General features: G+C 44.6%; 2 protein-coding genes across 11 annotated transcripts; one reads left to right on the forward strand and one right to left on the reverse strand.

Annotated features, from left to right (window-relative positions):
• Positions 1-220: 220 nt before the first annotated feature.
• Positions 221-11562, forward strand: BTBD18 (BTB domain containing 18). Of its 4 annotated transcripts, none has more exons than XM_083498837.1 (3): positions 221-555; positions 5985-6206; positions 7415-11562. In XM_083498837.1, exons 2-3 carry the CDS (start codon positions 6080-6082, stop codon positions 9430-9432), a joined length of 2145 nt encoding a protein of 714 aa, XP_083354963.1. In that variant the 5' UTR covers positions 221-555; positions 5985-6079; the 3' UTR covers positions 9433-11562. The 4 variants fall into 4 exon arrangements, with proteins under 4 accessions (XP_083354963.1, XP_083354962.1, XP_083354964.1 ...); XM_083498836.1 differs by having other exon boundaries at positions 246-555; positions 6044-6206; XM_083498838.1 differs by having other exon boundaries at positions 291-563; positions 6044-6206.
• Positions 11272-17844, reverse strand: SELENOH (selenoprotein H). 7 transcript variants are annotated; one of them, XM_083498999.1, is made up of 6 exons: positions 17692-17798; positions 17565-17580; positions 16643-16798; positions 14822-14967; positions 13109-13237; positions 12303-12530 (listed from the first exon to the last, which is right to left on the reverse strand). In XM_083498999.1, the coding sequence occupies exons 3-5, from the start codon at positions 16789-16791 to the stop codon at positions 13137-13139; spliced, it is 396 nt and encodes a 131-aa protein (XP_083355125.1). In that variant the 5' UTR covers positions 16792-16798; positions 17565-17580; positions 17692-17798; the 3' UTR covers positions 12303-12530; positions 13109-13136. The 7 variants fall into 7 exon arrangements, with proteins under 7 accessions (XP_083355126.1, XP_083355125.1, XP_083355128.1 ...); XM_083499000.1 differs by lacking the exon at positions 17565-17580 and having other exon boundaries at positions 11272-12530; positions 16643-16795; positions 17692-17844; XM_083499002.1 differs by lacking the exon at positions 17565-17580 and having other exon boundaries at positions 12303-12525; positions 16643-16795; positions 17692-17844.
• Between the last annotated feature and the right edge of the window lie 1174 nt (positions 17845-19018).

A 19018-nucleotide genomic window follows, 5' to 3' on the forward strand; every position in this document is an offset into this window, starting at 1 on the left:
AAGGAAGCTCTGCGTGTGTGACTCCGCTTCTGCTCCCCTTCCCACGTTCCGTGCCATGCTGGCCCAAACTTTGGAAGCACAACAACCCCATAACCAGGCGCAGCTCAAAGTGCCCTGGCAAGCTCCGCACCCCGTTCCTTATTTATTAAGGGGGGGGTCTATACGTTTAAGGACCTCGTTTCGTCCTGCCGAAAGCCGGCCCCGCCCACCCAGGGCCCTCAGCCAATGAAAGGGCTGTTTCTGCCACTCGGCGCCCTTTTTTGCAGGGAGCCTCGCGCGGACGGCGTGGCGCGAGGAAGGCAGCTCCTGCCGGGAAGCGGCTCCCACCGGCTGCTGCAGCGCCACGCCGAAGCGCCGCCCCTGGCCGAGAGGCCCCGACTGCGGACGGGCACTCGCCGGTGGCAGCTCCTGCCGCGGAGGAAGGGGCCGGGCGGCTCCCCGGGGAGTCCAGGGCAGACGCCCCTGAGGGCTCTCTGCCTCTTTCCGTGGGCCTGGGGTGGGGCGTCGAGGGGGGAAGCGAGTCGACGTTTCCTCAGGGACGGGAGGCTCTCAACGGTTGGTTTGTAGGTTTCTTCTTCTGTTTGATACTAATATGTATGCCCCGTACCTGCCACTCTTGATGGAAGTTGGTTCCTCGTGGCGTCTTCTTTACCGGTTTGGGATATATACCTTTAAAAAGGCACATTCCGAAGCGCGGTCTTCCCCTTGAATAATTCTGGGCCCCGCAGATTAAGGGTTGCTGGGACTACAGGCCCCAGAATTCTTTGAGCGGTGGGGAAACGGGTTTCAGAGGTGTGGGGCGTCTGCCGCCCTCGTTGGCTTGAAGGCCCAAGGCGGTGGAAAGGTGAAATACATTTTTAATACACAGCAGTGTAACAAAAATATCGCCACTTGACATGTAGAATTACAATGAAATAAAACCAGATACTACTGGCCTTGGGGGGTAAAGCAGTTTAAAATTATCTGTTTAGGATAGTTTAAAATGAAACTGGTATCCTAAATAGAAGCTGAATGAAGCTTTTTGGGTAGAAAATTAGCTGCTGTTCCTTTTCTGATAGTCACTTGTTTTTGGTGAGTGGGTAAAAAGCTTATTTGCAGAAGGAGGGCTTTTGCCTTAATTTTGGCACACAGGTGGAGGTAGAAACTTGCCCTGTTGAATTTTGGCCTGTTAGCTGTTAAAGACATTGGAACTCTACCCAGAACAACAATTAGGGTGTGTACTCAAGATCGCTTGCAGTACAATCCTATGCATGTCTACCCAGAAATAACTTGCATTGAGGGAAGTGGGATTTACTCCTAGGTACGTTTGTAAAGTAGTAACCAATCTATACTAAGGCTGAAATTCTAAACACAGTTCAGGATTGGAGCAAAGGTAGATTTTGGTTACCCTTTGATGTGTATTTGTTTAAAGCTGAGGATTCTGCTTCACGTTGGTGTTTGTGTGGTGCCATGGGGAGAAAGAGCAGGTATTTTGCATGAATGCAGAGTCAAAGGGTGTGATCTTGTTAGGAGTTGAGTATTAGGCATACTAATATGTACTCAAATCCCTCCATGTGGAAGTTTCTCAGCTGGGGCTGGGTTGCTGCTTTCCTGTCTGCCTTAAGTTATATACATAATCCACAATAAGATTAAAGAACATAAATACCCTTTCTCTTTAAAACACAATGATAATCAGCAAGATTCCAGCTAAAATAGCTGTAAGATCCACAACAGTAAGATCCACCTACATGTCTACAAGAGTAAAAATGTTTTCATCTGGCACCAAAAAGTTATCAGTGTTGGCACTAGGAAAGCTTTCCTTGGTTGGGGATATGATTCCACAAGGTTGCCACCAAAAACAGCTAGTTCTCTTGCTACCACCCTCTGGACTTCTGAAGGAGACACACACAGAATGTGTGACTTGAGCTGTGTAAGTGTAAAACTAGCACCTAGATCATGGGTAGGCAAACTAAGGCCTGGGGGCCGGATCCGGCCCAATAGCCTTCTAAATCCAGCCCGCGGATGCTCCAGGAATCAGTGTGTTTTTACATGAGTAGAATGTGTCCTTTTATTTAAAATGCATCTCTGGGTTATTTGTGGGGCACATAAATTCATTCATCCCCCCCCCCCCATATAGTCCAACCCTCCACAAGGTCTGAGGGACAGTGGACCGGCCCCCTGCTTAAAAAGTTTCCTGACCCCTGTCCTAGATCTACATAATGGCTTATGAAAAGATAGGAGATGGCAAAGTTCTGGTTTCCCCAATTGAGAAAGGATATTGTGGCACCGGATAGCTCAACTGGTAGAACATGAGACTCTTAATCTCAGGGTCGTGGTTTGTGCCCCATGTTGGGCAAAAGTTTCCTGCATTGCAGGTTGGGTTTGATGACTTTCATGGTCCCTCCCAACTCTGATTCTATGGAGAAGTTGCATGAAAGCACAGCCCAAACGACCATGGGAGTGGAGCACCTTCCTTATGAAGAAAAGTTACAATATTTGGGGATTTTAGTTTTGAAGTAAGAAATGATGTAGTCTGCTGTGACAGGTCTATAACATTATTGCTAAGGGAGAGAAAGCGGATTTAGAAGTTTTTATTCCTTTTACATAACAGAGCATTGTAGAATCATAGAGTATCAGCTCATAACATCAGCAATATACCATGACTGTTAGCAGCTGATGAAACTGGCAGATGATGCAGGATTGGCAAAAGAGAGCCTTATTTCACGTGGTGCACAATTAGTGTATAGAATTTATTGCTATAAAATGAGGTAGCGACTAGTTTAGATGGCTTTAAAAGGGGATTAGAAAACTGGATGAGATTTCCTTTGGCTACTAGTAATGATAGCTATATGTGTGTGTGTGTGTGTGTGCGCGCGCACACACACCCACACCCACACCCTGTGGTTCAGAAGCAAGTATTCCGCTACTGAACGCTGTTGCTGGGTAGCAGCAAGAGGAGAGAGATACTGTCGTCATGTCCTGCTTCAGTTTCCAGAGGCATCTAGTTGGCCACTGTTGAAGAAAGAAATACTTCAAGCAGGCATATTTGTATCATACTGGTCTTTTAAATCTTGGATGTAGGACCAACATCCACCAGCTGATGTTCTTTTGCATGCAAACTAAATAACGGGTTACCAGTTGAGGTTGCTGCAGGAGGATCAGTGCTGATATACAGCTGGGAGTAACATAGTAAGGCATATTAAGAGAGACATTTTCTGTGAAAGGTGATCCATTTACAACTGGGGCAGCTTCTGATGACTTAAAGGAACAGAGAATTTCTGATGACTAATGCTTCAGATTAAGATACTCATCAGTTTGAAAAATGGTTTGTTTTTGGCTTAATTTGATGTCATATGGAGACTGTAACAAAATTTGATGTGTTTTGTTTTTTGCAAACTTTTTTCTGATTTCCAGTTGAAATATTATGCTTTTATACAGTTTAAAGAGTGATTTCCCTCCATTATTTACCATTTTTTATAAATTCCTGTCCTTTGTGGAAATGGTGAATTCTTAGCCACAAGACCACATAACACTGGTCTCGAAAGACCTACATTGGCTCCCATTAAGTTTCTGAGCACAGTTCAGTTTGTGCTGACCTTTAAAGCCCTAAATGGCCTCAGCCCAGTATACCTGAAGGAGCGTCTCCACCCTCATTGTTCAGCCCGGACACTGAGGTCCAGCACCGAGGGCCTTCTGGCAGTTCCCTCACTGTGAGAAGCAAAGTTACAGGGAACCAGGCAGAGGGCCTTCTTGGTAGTGGGGCCCACCCTGTGGAACACCCTCCCATCAGATGTCAAAGAAATCAACAACTATTCAACTATTAAAAGACATCTGAAGGCAGCCCTGTTTAGGGAAGCTTTTAATATATGATGAATTACTGTATTTTAATGTTTTGTTGGAAGCTGCCCAGAGTGGCTGGAGAAACCCAGCCAGATGGGGGGGTATAAATAATAAATTATTATTACTATATTATATATACCTTGTTTACTGTAATCTGGCAAAACAGGTTTATTGTTTTGTTAATTAAATTCTCAGGTTTTTGGGGGTTTTTTTGCTCTTGTTCCAGTGTAAAATGTATGCTATACCGAAACAGCAAGGAATAATATATTTTTAAATAAGGGGTTAGGCGATCCACAAGTCCAAATTTACTTGGTATAGTGACCCATTGTTTTATTATCAAATGAATTTTGGATGCCATGTCTTTGTCAGCCGTTGGTTTCATGCATTTTTATTTCAAGTTTGCCTATTTTATAACTGCTACTTGGGACACCCAAGTAAACGTTTACTTAATGCTGCTATTATGTGGAATTTGTTGCAATATTTATAAAACTTCCAAAGTTATTCACAGTATTGTTTATGGGAATGTTAAGAACACGAGCCATCTGATTGCACAATATTGCTTCATAAGCTATAAAATGTTTTTCTAGAAACATATGGTTACACAAGTAGTATTAAATACAATGGAATATTAATATTTTTAATATTCACGATAAAGTTCATTTTAGCATGTAGCAGTGGTTTGTCTGAGCTTGTATTTGACCAACAAGTTGGCCAGTGAGGCATTTGATGGTTGTCACACATGTACGAATGTATGTTCACATTAGTAGCTTGAAACTCAGTGAGGTCATTTGCATGGAGATGCCTTCATGTGATCTTTATGGCTTCCTTTCCCCTGCAAACCCTATGGAACTCCTGTGCATTACACTTTCACCTTCTCTTCCATGCTCATCTGCACTTGTGTGATGACTACTAGTGTCTTTTCACATTGCAGTTTACTCTGCATCCAGTTTTCTAATTGGATGGCAGCTAGTCTGAGTAAAAACACGTCCAACAGCAGTATTTGTCAAGGAACAACAGGATTGATATAGATTGTGGCTAAGGTTGTGTGAATTCGGCTTCCGGAGTTAGCAGTGGGAGCGCATTGGATGTAGAGTAAGTGGTGATGTGAGCATACCCATAGTCTGATTATTATTTATTATTTTACTTATTTCCCAAATATATTGCTTGGTTGTAAGAAAACTACTCTAAACAGTTATTAATACATAGGGTATAGATATTATTTCTTATTTTGTCTAAGCAAATGTCAAATCACCTTTGGCTTAACTATTAACTGATCTAGTCTAGTTGGCTGATCCAGTTCAACTTTGGCAGAAGGTGCTTTTACAGGGAGCACCTTCTGGTGAACTTTCACCAGATCTGCTGCCAGAGTGTGGTTCCCAAGGGTTAAAATGCATGACTGGAGCTTTTTTTCTAATGTTCAGGTACAAGTGTCTGTCCACACAGCAGTGTAATGTACCAACAGAACAAAAAGCTGTAAGTGGTATTCAAATCAGTTAAGGATTAAAAGCAGAAATTATTTGGGGTTTACTTATAAAGCCTGCAACCCACTTGAACACCTGAATTTTTGGGAGATTAGCACTCTCCCCCCACCCAAATGTAGATTTCAGACAGTGTTGGAATTTTTTCCATAGTAAGGTGCAACACACCTAACCCTGTAGACTGCTATGGAATGATAGAGTTCTGCTTAAAATCTATTAATATTTTAATTTTTGAACTGACTTGTTTACTGTGTATTTTAAAAAATTGACAGCCTGTGTGTCCGAAGTCATTTGCCTCAGAATGGGGTATGAAAGGGTTTGCAGTATTGCTTGAGCAACTGATATGGTCAGTGTTGCAAGAGAGGAAGAACACAGGTATTAACAGTTCACAAGTTCTTCTACTTCATTCCTGACCATTTGGGCATATTGGAAAATCTTAAACACAATGTATTTATTCATTGAAGTAAAGCTAAAATAAGTCTTGGGGATTGCTGACAGTACTGTATGATGGGGGAAAGTGCTGCAGTTTAAGAATATTCTTTAGCAGAATTACCTGAAGGAAAACCTGCATAGCTATATCTTGTGTCTCAGGCTGCAGCCTTATTTTCAAGCATTACCACTAGTATTTTTAAATTTGTGTATTCTTTCTTAGGAGTCCCATTGAATTCATTGGGTCTTTCTTCCAAGATGACTTTAGGTTCATAGATCTTGATAGCTGCATCCTCATAACTGTGTCTACCCCACAGAAATCTGGTGCCTGACAAAGTGGAAATTCTGCTGCCATGAGCCCTCCAGCTGCAAATCCCAAGATTCTGTATCGGAATTCCCGCCTTCTCCGTATGGTGTTCCTTCAGCTCCATCGGCAACAGAGAGCTGACTTATTTTGTGATGTTGTCCTACAAGCAGAAGGTAATACTTAAAGCTGGGAGGGTTTAAGTTAAGGGTGCTTTGCTTCCTAACAGAGTTGGAAACTCCCAGGTGCCTGGAAATTCCTGGCCAGCACTTCTGCTTTAAGGATCCAGCACCTAGAATTCTGACAGTAACTCCTAGAAATTTCAAGTATTTTTCAAGCTTAGACTGCATGGTTACCAAAAAGGAAACATCAGCAACAATTAATTAATGATGTTTATGACCTATTGGATGTGATAGATGGATTTCCCAGAGCCTGTTCTCAGTGTCACAGGTCCCTTAGAAATGTAGGCAGCTTTCTTGCAATGAGTAGAACCCATTGGTCCATCTAACTCAATAGTGTCTAAACTTAACTAACAGCAGCCATGGATTGAAGGGACTTTTTGCATTCAAACCTGAGCCACCACTGGTTTTCTCTCCCAAAGCAGTTGACATCAATTACGGTAAACTTGGTCTTCTGGTCACTGACCCGCTTCCCCAACCCAGCTGATTAGGATAGGTGTGCTTCCCTTCTGTTCTGCAGTCCCAGGACAGCTTAACTCTCCCATTGAAATCAAGGCTTTGCAGTGCTGAACTTTGGCTGGATTATGCCTAGAGTTCTTAACCATATGCCTCTCCAGTGCAGTGGTGTTTTTATGATAGCAAATTGTTCTTTGTTTGTAAAATGCCTGCTCACAAACAAATGTGAGTACAAATCCACTGAGAACTCCTAAGCAAACCCAGTTGAAACAAACAAGAGTATATGTGTACTGGGAAAAGTCTGTGTATGCTTATAAAAATGTATAGTACATCTTATGCTGTGAATTACTTTTTGCTAGTGCTTAAGTGCCCTCAAAACTGAGAGGGCAGAGAACAGGGTGAGCTAAAATAACTTATTTTTTCCAACCATTCTGTTCTTTATTTTAATTGTATCATATCCAGAAGCAATTGTGAAAATAAGTTTAACAGTTTTAAATGAGCTGCTGAGACAGACTCATAAGCAGACTGATCGTAAAACTAAATGGTTTTATGCTATAATATGCCTCAGTATGTAAGAAGGATTAAACAGTACAGCTCTATAATTAGCCGTGAGATAACACTTGGGGAATCTCAAGAAAAATGTTTATTTAGGGTCTGGAACACTTTAGGACCAATGTCTGTCCAGAGAGGGGCAAATATCTGGGTTTTTTTGTTGATACAGTACCTGCTAACAATTGTGTTGTTTGCAGGGGAAGCTGTTCCAGCTCACTGTTGCATTCTATCAGCCTGCAGCCCTTTCTTCACAGAGCGTTTGGAGCGAGAAATGCCCCCCAAAGGACACAAGGTGGTGCTAGAGATCCGGGGGCTGAAAATTGGGACTTTACGTAAGCTGGTGGATTTCCTCTACACCTCTGAGATGGAGGTGTCCCGGGAAGAAGCCCAGGATGTTCTTGCAGCTGCACGGCAGCTTCAGGTGTCAGAGCTGGAGTCACTTCATCTAGAGGGAGGAAAGTTGGTCAAAAAATCCCTGGGCCCTAGATTAAATCGGGATTGCCTACAGCTATCTAGTCCATTATCCATCCCAGAGTTAACGCTGTTGCAGTCTCCCCCTGCCTGCAGTGGTAGCTCTTTGACGTCATGGCTGTCTTCAAATATGCAGCACACTGTAGTGAATGTTCCATGCACCAAGGAAATGGATAACAATAGCAGCATTGTCCAGAAAGCTGTCAAGAAGGAAAAACCAGAAGCATTGATGAGTGTGAATGAAGACCAGATGCCTAAAGATCCAGCAGTTACTGCCGAGCCCCTTAGAACTAAAGTTAAAAAACGTCTTACAGGCATGGGAAAGAATATATTAGGCAATAATGAGCATGACAGTTTGCAGACACAGGATGGGCCTGGCGATAGCCAAACTACAACCAGCTTGCAAGAGTCAAAAAAGATTAAGCTCAGTCGCTCAAAGCTCCCCTCATCACCTTTGCCTGTACCATGTGCCATCAAAGACTCTAGCACTGTGGAATCCAGCAAACCCTCAAGGTCCAGCAGACGTCACTGGAGGCAGAAAAGTCTTCCGATCAAAGATGAGCAGAAAAAAGCAGAAGATGGCCATTTGTATGGTTTCTGGAGCCCGCCTCTACCTCCAGAGGCTGCTAAGAGCAGAAAGCGCAACGCCAGTGAACCTTGCGTTAGCTGTCCCCAAAATGCAGGGCAGATTGGCCGGGTAAGGCTCAGAAAAGTTATCAATGGCAGCTGCTGGGAGGTGGTGCAGGAATCTCCCTCAGCTCAGGCCACCAGGCCAGCAAACTCTATGTGTGCTCTGAAAGAGGAGGGCTCTCGATCTCCGCCCAGGTATCCTGAGCTGGCAGGAGTAGATGCACAACAGTCAGTCACCTCAACTAGAGGGCTGCCAACAAAAATGGAAAGTCCACCTGTTAATGAGAAGAACCTGGGAGAACAAGCTGAGAACAAGGTATCCTTGGAAGATGGAGACCCTTATAAATTGGATCTGTTTCTGCTAGACCATCTGACTGAGGATGTGCAGTATGACAAGCTGGTTTCAGCTGGTGAGTTGGAACACATGCTTGATATGTTTTTGGCAGATGATGGTGATGCTGTCGAGGAGCCTCAAGAGGCCACTATTCCAGAAGGCATGAATATTTTATGGCCTGCACCAGGAGCAAATGAGATTCCACTAGAATGTGCTGAAATTGAAAGAAAAGATATGTGCTCTCCAGAAGTCTCTGACTGTCCTCCGTGGGTCAAGACCAAAAACAGTCTCCTTAAAGGGGAACTGGAGGCTGTTGACATGAAGATCAGCCGAGAAACTCATGGCTCAGCAAATGGGAGACCCTTGCTAGACCCTGTTCCCAGCTACTTTCCATTTGTGAAGTCTGAAACCAGCAGTGACTGTTTCACCTGGTACAAACCAGCTTCTCCCCAACTGGATGATTGGACAGTTCAGCATCAACTGTCCCTGTCAGAGAATATGCCTGCAAACCTTGGTGATCCTTTGCCCATCACTTTGGCAGACAATGAAAACCGGGTTTTTTTGTCCTATGAAGTGGGTATCTCTGGTGTCGAAACACAGCTCCATGCTCAGACATTGCAGAAGAGCCCTTTGCAACACCACTTGGGCTATAAGGTGCCTCCATGCTTGGAAGAGGAAGAGATAGATGTCGGTGGGGTAGACGAACTCTTGGTTAGCATCGAATGCGTCAGGCCAGACCCCTCTCCGGTGTCCGAAACCGAGGTGGATGTTGTGAACTAGTGAATGCAGAAGGAGTTGCCTTGACTACCCAGGGGCTGTGAGGGGTCAGGCCTGATGTCAAAAGGTCTGCTGGTCAGGCTAAGAAGGGCCCACTGCTACCCTGCTCACCTCGGTGCCAATAGGATCCCATCGGGCATTGCTGCTGCTACTTGCTACCATTGCCATTGGCTCATTATCCCTCTCCCTGGGTGTATTTATCCTGGAGGCAACAGCACTTGTGGTTAAAGGGGAGCCTCGAGCCTCTGGTGGGCAGCCGCTATGCCAAGTCTCCCAAAATGCAAAGTATGTGGGGACCTTGGGGGACATTCAGCATCATGGCTGCCTGCTGCAGGCCAAAACTGAACTGAGACTTGGCTGAGATGTCTTCCCAACTGAAAGCGGGAAGCCTGCTTGGGGATGAGTGTGTGACACAGTAAGCAGCAACGCCACGCCTCATCCCCGTCACCTCTCTCTTGGGGCCATCTGGACTGTTGGACTTCCTTGGTGTGGTGGTAATGGTGAGCTGCAGTGCACCCTTTAACTTAGCTCTCTCCCCTGGTTTTGCTTTCTCTCTTGCCCAGTGCAGTGCACTTCTTATTTCAGTCTGCCATGGCCTCTCTCCCACCCCCTCCCTCATGGACACAGGTGACGATGTCAGCCTTCCTGTGACGCCTGCCAGGACAGAGAACTCAGCTGCTGAACTGAGCCTCCCCATTGCCAGGCTGCCCTGCTTGAAAAGGTGGAGAATAAAAAACTAACACGCACTGCCATGAGAGGAGAGGAGGGTGCCTCAAAGTAGGGGCAGCATCACCATGTCAAGGTCTCATAAAAGTCTGGCCCTGTGTGGGATAGACTTTGGTGCCACACTTAAAATCCTTGATGGGGCTGCGGTAAACAAATACATCTTACAGTGCTTTTGGAGTGCCGAGGGAACAGTGCCCCCCCCCCCGGGAATTCCAAATGGTAGGCGGGGTTATTTTACTATCATCACCCCCTCAGCCTTATCTAATCATGACTGTTTACGTTTGTAACTCTGTTTTCTGTACAGTGCAGGCTGGCAGGATTCCTAGTCTGCTTTATAGGATAGGTAGAAGCTAGAAACTAAAAAACTGAAACATCTAGCAGTGGTTCTGTCAAAAAGTAAGGAAATGTTAATGGTGGGGAAAGTCTCATGCACTAAAACTGCACATGAGCACGCTCTGTTTCAGTTCTATTTATAGCAGGAGGGCCACCAGTTTCCCCCACCCCCAATAATGAAGGAGAGTATAGCTGCCCCAAGGGGAACAAAAAGGGCTTTCTAAATACACAGGAAGTGTGGCACTCACAATTCAGTGAACAAAGTCAGTTGTGCATTCTAGGGTAACCAGAGAGTGACTGTGTTCTCAGTGACTCAAACTTATAGTTTGTTTGTGGCTTTAATTTTAATTTTTAATGGTAGGCAGCTAAAGCAACTTTTAGGCCTTGCTCCCTGCCCCACCCTCTTAAAACCCAATTTGGTGAACAGTTACACCAGCAGCACAACTTGGGAGTAGAAGGGACTTTACAACACTGGAGAAGACATGGGTGGTGGCCTACTGTTCCCACCAGCTGTGTGCACACATCAAACACTATCACAAAGGTCACACTGGAGCTAGAAACAGCAGCATGACTTCTGCTGATGCCTCTCACTGTATCTGCTGTACTTTTGAGTGGGTGCTCTTTGGGCTGCACTGCAAAAGCTCGGGGCATTTATTGGAGCAGCTGCCTGGAAATGTTAAAAGCCCCTTCAAGGCTGCCTTTTCTCTACTTCCGGTAGGACCGACCACTTTCACTGGCTATTAATGCTGGCTAAATGTCTGTGGAAGCTGATTTAGTAAACAGTTACATGCCCTGCTGATTTTATTTTATTTTGTACAGAGATGGCTCTCCAAAGTCTAATAACAGGTTAAATCACTTGTTTTACATTCAAACCATTTCCCTTGTTTACAGCTTATTCAAGGAGAGGTGTATTCAAGTGCAGTGACCCATGCCTCCATGACGCTGTGCCAACTACTTCCTTTTGATAGCCCAAAGCTCTCATTGTACAGAAAACAATCTGAAGAGTAGATGGCACAAAGGCCATAAGAAATGTTGAGTTGTGACTTTGTTCAATTAAAGTTCCTATATTTCCCCCCCGAGTTGTCTTTATTTTGTTTAAACTTATGGCAGCTTATGGTTTAGTTGCAGCACTGGTAGAAAAGAAACAAATTGCACACAAGAAGCTTGTTAGAAACAGGATTAGGGAAAAGCTGATATTACGGAAGAATCATAATCTAGAAAGGAAGTTACTGCAGGATATATAGGCAGATCATGGCACCAGATTTGGTGCTTTCAGGCTAGAACAAAATGGAAAGAAAGGGCTCCAGAGATTTACAAATGACATCCTTTTTGCAGTTAATGAACGAGATAATAAAGCATGCTGAATGCTAAGGTAGGTTTGCAAAAACCCTGTGCAGTTGCACAGGATTCTGATAGCAGTGGCAAGTCCTTCTAGCTTCGAACACCTAAGACATGCCACACTGATTTTTATGCTGCTTAAGGAAAGATAAGGGCTTCACTACTGAAGGGCAACTGCACAGGATCCAGAAGAACCACTTTTATTTAGGGGCTTGTCCACATTTATTGCTTACCCCATACTTTCTAAACACGGTTCTGTTTGCCCCACCGCTTTCCCCAGGAAAACCTAGTGCCAAATTGGAACAAACATCAATCTGCAGAAAACTCAACTGATGACAGGTTTTTTCCAGGGGAAACAGCAGGACAAGTGGAAGTGTAGATGGGGCCTTAGTAAAGCTGTAGCACATGCTGCACTATGGTTTGTCTAGCCAGATGCTGTCCTAACTGAACAGAATTAAGAAAGTATAAGGCATGACAACAGTTAAAGCTTTATTGAAAAACAGTATTTGCCCATCCCCAAATGACTAACAAAGCAAAACGGTAAAGGGATCAGGAAACAAGCAGCTGGTACGTTCTTCCTTTCGTGGAGGAGGGGCAGCAGCAGCTTCAGAGATGCGACTGGAGTTTCATTATTTACCCCACTTAATCATATCCCATCATGGATGCTCCACCTCTCACACAGGACGAAGTGTTCATCGGCTGTGCTAGATGCAAGGACAGACAGCCATTAGCCACAGATCTTGCTCAGTAGAAAGCAAGCTAATGCACCATTCATATACTATGCTGAGTAGCTGCGGGGGGTGTGCTCTTGATTTCACCCCCTTCCCTTTCTCAGGAGATGCCAGCACAGATGGATAGCACAGCTATGATCCAAGATTCCCAGAGCTGAAAGGGAGGGGGACCCTTTCCCCCTCCCTTGCTGCCACCTCTACACCCATATGTAATTAGGCCAGTGGCTGCACACTGCCAACCTGTGCTGTAGGTGATAGTGTACAAGACAGATGGATGGATGAGCAGTCCTCGAAGTATGTGACTTAATGATGGGAGCAGTTAATTTGCCTTTCTTCCCAATTCATCCTCTACCCAGCGAGGGGGGGGGGGGGAGACAACAACAACAACAGAGAGACCACAAAAGAATGACTAGCTTTTAGTCCTATTTCTTGCTCCAGGCAGTAATCATTTAAAACTACATAGGAATTGGAGTGGTGGTGAGGCCAGTCCAATAAGGCACTGATGTCCAACAGATCTCGGAAAATATGGCTGCTACATTGTACAAACCTACCATTGGTAATCCTGGCCAGTTGTTTGCTTTATTCTAGGTTGCCCTTCAGCATTTCAACCACCTTGTTTGGTTCGGGAAACTTGAGCTTCCGTGGTGGCCCTTTCTTGAGGCCGCTCCATAACTCCACCTCTAAAAAACCCAATAAAGACAAAATCAATAAAGATAGAAGACAACTCACCAGCAGCATTACTATTGTGTTACTTCCAGTCAGCCACAAGCACACAGCCAAGACGCCATGTCCCTCTGCTAGTTTGTAGGTAGGGTTGTGTGCGTTCATTAAACTATTGGTTGCTCTCACAAATAATTGGACATAGCAGTAGCTGAGCAAGTTACATCTCCAGTTGCCCAAGATCTCAGACGTTGAGCCAGTTCTACAGCTGAGCTTGTGTGTGGAGTGGTGGAAAGAGAAACCGAATCTAACCGGACCACTGGGCTAAAGCTTGATCAAAGAGCTGCTATGTAGGTCTTGCCAAACATTCAGCCCAGTATCCTGCTCCACTTCAGAGAAACCCTGTGAGCAAGGCTCCAGGTGATAACTGGAGCAGCTAATAGTGCTGGAAGTTGTGCAAGCCACCTCTGGAGAACTCCCAGTCTCTCTTGGCACTGCCTGCCCACTCATCTTCCAGCAGCAACTAGCTTCTTGGACTAGCAGCAAAGGGGAGTAAGGGATAAATAAGCAGGTAGAAAGCACAACAGAATTGGAAGGGGAACCTCAGAATATAGCTATGGTATCTGGTTGAAACCTCAGCTAGCCCAGCTTTTTGATACGCTAGAGAGAATGACCTGGAAGTAGGTAAGTCAGGGGTGGGGAACTGTGGCCTTCCAGATGTTGTTAAGACTTCAGCCACTCTGGCCCATGGTCTGGGATTATGGGATTTTCGCCCAGCAACATCTGGTGGACATGGATTGTCCACATCTGGTTTCCTTTTTATGCCAGCACACCCACTCTCTGTACTGTGTCACTGTCGAAGGTTGGAGGAGTATTTACTGAATCCATCAAATCTAATAAACTGTCACAGGCACTACAAAATAACCATTTCACCTGGGGTGGGGGGTCTGGCAATTATTAGATCCTGCCACCAAACAGTTACAACATTATCAGACACATTCCGAAGCAGACAGACTACAGATAAAACACCTGACCACCTCACCCCACTCCCGAAACAGGCAACCCATCCTAACAAAAAACACACAACCCTCAAAATTAAAACTAATTAAAAATTAGGAGAAGCAGAGGATTTTGGTTGGTGCTAAGTGGTGCCCTCAGATGTCACACTAGGGATCCCAGCAATAAGATGTTCAGCTGCTGATGTTTCAGCCTCAAATTTCTAGTTATGTACATTCTGATGCGTACATACAGGGAACCACAGCTACTATTTATGGTCACACAGCCATCCCCCACCCCCAAATTCTCTGGCACAAACCACAGCTGGGGAGAGATACAGAGTGTTTTCTGATTTGCAGTGGGAAATGGAGAAGAGCACAAGGCAGCCTAATTGCTTTTTGTACTTGGGCACCCTTATGGCTTGGTGAGTGGATTTGTGAACATCTGGTCACACATATTCTAGGCAGATGAAAACTACACCAAGAACTCACTGCCGAAGGTTTCTCTACCAAGCTATATTTGGGGTATCACTAACCCCAAATAGATACGGCAACTCCAGGAAGGTCCCTACTGTCTCTCACTGAAAAGCCTCCCTTGAAAGCACTTACTGGTGCCATCTTCTTTCCACAAAGCAACCTCAAAGCTATTCCTGCGCGGTTTCTCAGGGTTCACCATCACCACGATGTCAGGAAAGGTCTGGTGCAGTGCCTCGCTGACTGCATTGGCACTGCGCCCATAGACTCGTCAGCTTTTACTGTGGAATGAAGAAAAGCTTTCAGAGAACCACCTGAACTGTGATTTGAAAGTCTCTGTTGAACCCATACAGGCACAAATCAATGAATGGTTTGACTACATGGAAGAAAGCACAACCCCACCAGTGTTCAGAGAGTTCAGCCCAAACTTCCCATTCCGTTTTCTACTTCATAGGAGAGATGCAGTATTTAGGGATGAGATTTCCTGTTCAAAAATGTGTTCTTACTAGAGCTGTGGCAATACTCAGTTAAAAAATAATCAATTATAAATTTGGTATGTGTGTGTGTGTACACACACACACACACACACACACAGTGGTGCCTTGCAAGACGAAATTAATTCGTTCTGCGAGTTTTTTTGTCTTGCGAAGCACGGTTTCCCATAGGGTATTAGCGGTTTTAAGAAAAAGGAAACAAACTTGCAAGACGTTTTCGTTTTTCGAAGCAAGCCCATAGGGAAATTCGTCTTGCGAAGCAACTCAAAAAACAAAAAACTCTTTCGTCTTGCGCGTTTTTCGTCTTGCGAGGCATTCGTCTTGCGAGGTACCACTGTACAGTGGTGCCCCGCAAGACGGAAAACCCGCTAGACGAAAGGGTTTTCCGTTTTGGAGGTGCTTCACAAAACGAATTTCCTATGGGCTTGCTTCGCAAGACGACAATGTCTTGCGAGTTCCTGCTGGTTTTCCCCCCTCCCCCCCTTTTCTAAGCCGCTAAGCCGCTTATCAGCTGATCCGATCAGCAGAAAAGCCGCTAATCCGTCAATGGGCTTGCTTCGCAAGACGAAAAAACCGCTAGACGAAGAGAATCACAGAACGGATTCTTTTCGTCTTGCGAGGCACCACTGTATATAAACACCACCTGTGATTAAATCTGCTGACCAATTAAACTTTTAATACTAGTTCTGATACCAGTTTGCTTGGTGCCTACTGTATTGTCACTTGCATCTGTAGATGCAATTTTAGTCATACCACATTTATAATTTTAGGGCGTTTATTTTTGTATGAACATTTGAATGGTTTTACTCTTTTTTTTAAAACCATCCAGGGAATTGGATTCAAGGGTGATATAATAATTACTTATAAAGAAATAAGTAATCAGCCACAGATGGCAAACAACACCTAAAGAGAGTTATTTCCTCCCAGATGAAGAAAAAGGAGGAAATAATATTTCTACACATACATTATTTAAAACAAAAGCAAAAAAGGTGTGCTCTTTCTTTTGGAAGCATTTCTCCCCTCAGATGCAAATGTATGTAGATTTAATCAATTAAAACTAAAATAATTAATAGACTTAAGGGTCGCATCCAATACCATCAATGTGCTAGCAGAAGGATCTTTTCATCAGCAGTTTTCTCTCTCTCTTTCAATGCTGGGCAACAGGTCTGCTGGTGGAACTGCCTCACATGAACGAAATGTCACAAAACTACCATTACTATTTCTGTCCTTAGGAATTGTATCTGCAGATGCAAGTTGTTCACTTATGGTACCTCTTATGCAAAAGGACCCACTATCAGAGCAAATTCAACACTGGCTCACTTTAGGATTGTGCTGGGTGCAACCCCAAGATTTCTTCTCTCAGGCAGCAGCCAGGAATCCCTTCTAGAAAGCAAAATGCATGAAACAACCCATGAGGGTACCATCCTTAATTAGATGATGCAAATAACGTGCAGGTACACACCAATGCTCAATGATCACACGAAAGCCCAATTCTTCATCCTTCTTCGGTTTCTTGGGCGATTCCTCAGCAACATTCATCTCCACTCCTTCAGATGTTGCAGTCTTGGCCTGAGGTGCCTCTGCCTTCCTCTTCCTCCCTTTGGGGGCCATTCTACTACTAAAGCAAACACAGGAGGGTAGGAAAAATAATGCCCCACTCGCCCCGCTGGACTGCACATCTCAATGCATGTGGCAGGCCTTCCTAAGAGGAACAGCCAAGAAGATGCAACTCCTTAGGTTTGATTTTGCTGCCTTATACCAAATCAGATCATGATGCATCTAGCTCAGTATTGTCCAAAGGGAAGGATAGATCTACTGCATGCAAAATACTGCATGCATGCAAGTAAGTAAGTAAGTAAGCAAGCAAGCAAACTGAGCCTTTCTGCAAAGAACATTATAGTATCAATCCTGACAAAGTAAAATACCCTAATGCCATAAGGAGGACACTAGAAAGGCTTAAGTGTTAAGAATTTAGAAATTGGGTTATCAAACCTCTTGCAAAACACAGGGAAATCTATGGAGGTTGATTTACGTGTACACACTTTCAAGCAAAGAGAATGCGAGCCTGTAAACCAATATTCTTAAAAACCTTTTTAATTAGTTAGTTACACAGGGTGGGGTGGGGAGAAAGTGAAAAGCAGCCTTTACTGTACTTGCAAACCGCCTAGAGAACTTTTCTGTTAATGGGCGGCATATAAATACTGAAATTTAAAAGAAAAGTATTAGGAGAGCTGGTTATCCCGAAGAAGCGAAGATAACGGCAGAAATAGACCCCCCCCCCAAAAAAAGGGCGCCAAAAAAATCCAACTAGGGGAGGAAAAAGTAACAGCAGTTAACCAGAGCGGCAGGCAGGATGAAGCCATCACAGCGTAGCAGCCAATTACCGTAGGAGAGAAGCGCCTACGAAGAAGGACAGAAAGAAAACAGCACGTTGGAAAGACCCGAAACAAAAGTGATAAGAGAGCCAGATTGCAAAAAAAAAAAAAAAAAAATCTGGATAGAGACTCCTACCCGTTGCACAAGCGTGCAATCTCCCCTGGCCTTTCTTCTTTCTTGCAAACGGCGCTCCAGCCCACGCGCAGCTTGAGGACGACAAAGGAAATTACACTGCGGCACCAACCACGTGTGCCGATGATGGGAGGGGAGACCGGGGAATATTAACGCTAAAGTCGGGAGCCCCTTCATGGATCACTGCCTTGCCGTGGCGAAGGGGCTTGAAGAACTCAGAGAAGCTATGAACTACGCCGAGCAGGGCACCCAAGATGAACAGGTCATAGTGGAGAGTTTTGACCAAACGTGATCCACCTGGAGTAGGAACTGGCAAGCCACTCCAGTATCCCTGCCAAGAAAACTCCATGGACAAAGACAACAGGCATATAAAAGTTATGACACTGGAAGATGAGCCCCTCAGGTCGGAAGGTGTCCAACATGCTACTGGGGAAGAGCGGAGGACAAGTACAAGTAGATCCAGAGCTGATGAAGCGGCTGGGCCAAAGCCGAAAGGACGCTCAGTTGTGGATATGCATGGAAGCGAAAGGTAAGTCCAATGCTGTAAAGAAAAATATTGTATAGGAACCTGGAATGTAAGAACCATGAACCTGGGTAAGTTGGATGTGGTCAAAAATGAGATGGCAAGAATAAATATTGACATCCTGGGCATCAGTGAGCTAAAATGGATGGGAATGGGCGAATTCAGTTCGGATGACTATCATATCTACTACTGTGGGCAAGAAACCCGTAAGAGAAATGGAGTGGCCCTCATAGTCAACAAAAGAGTGGCGAAAGCTGTACTGGGATGCAGTCTCAAAAATGATAGAATGATCTCGATACGAATCCAAGGCAGACCTTTTAACATCACAGTAATCCAAGTTTATGCACCAACTACTAGTGCTGAAGAAACTGAAATTGACCAGTTCTATGAAGACTTACAAGACCTTATCGAAGTGACACCAAAGAAGGATGTTCTGCTCATTATAGGGGATTGGAATGCTAAAGTAGGGAATCAAGAGATAAAAGGAACAACTGGCAAGTTTGGCCTTGGAGATCAAAACGAAGCAGGGCAAAGGCTAATAGAGTTCTGTCAAGAGAACAAGCTGGTCATCACAAACACGCTTTTCCAACAACACAAGAGACGACTTTACACATGGACATCCCCAGATGGGCAACATCGAAATCAGATTGATTATATTCTCTGCAGCCAAAGATGGAGAAGCTCTATACAGTCAGCAAAAACAAGACCTGGAGCTGACTGTGGCTCAGATCATCAGCTTCTTATAGCAAAATTCAAGCTTAAACTGAAGAAAGTAGGAAAAACCACTGGGCCGGTAAGATACAATCT

This window comes from Podarcis liolepis, assembly GCF_965112155.1.
Source record: "Podarcis liolepis genome assembly, chromosome: 1".
Classification (NCBI taxonomy): Eukaryota; Metazoa; Chordata; class Lepidosauria; order Squamata; family Lacertidae; genus Podarcis; species Podarcis liolepis.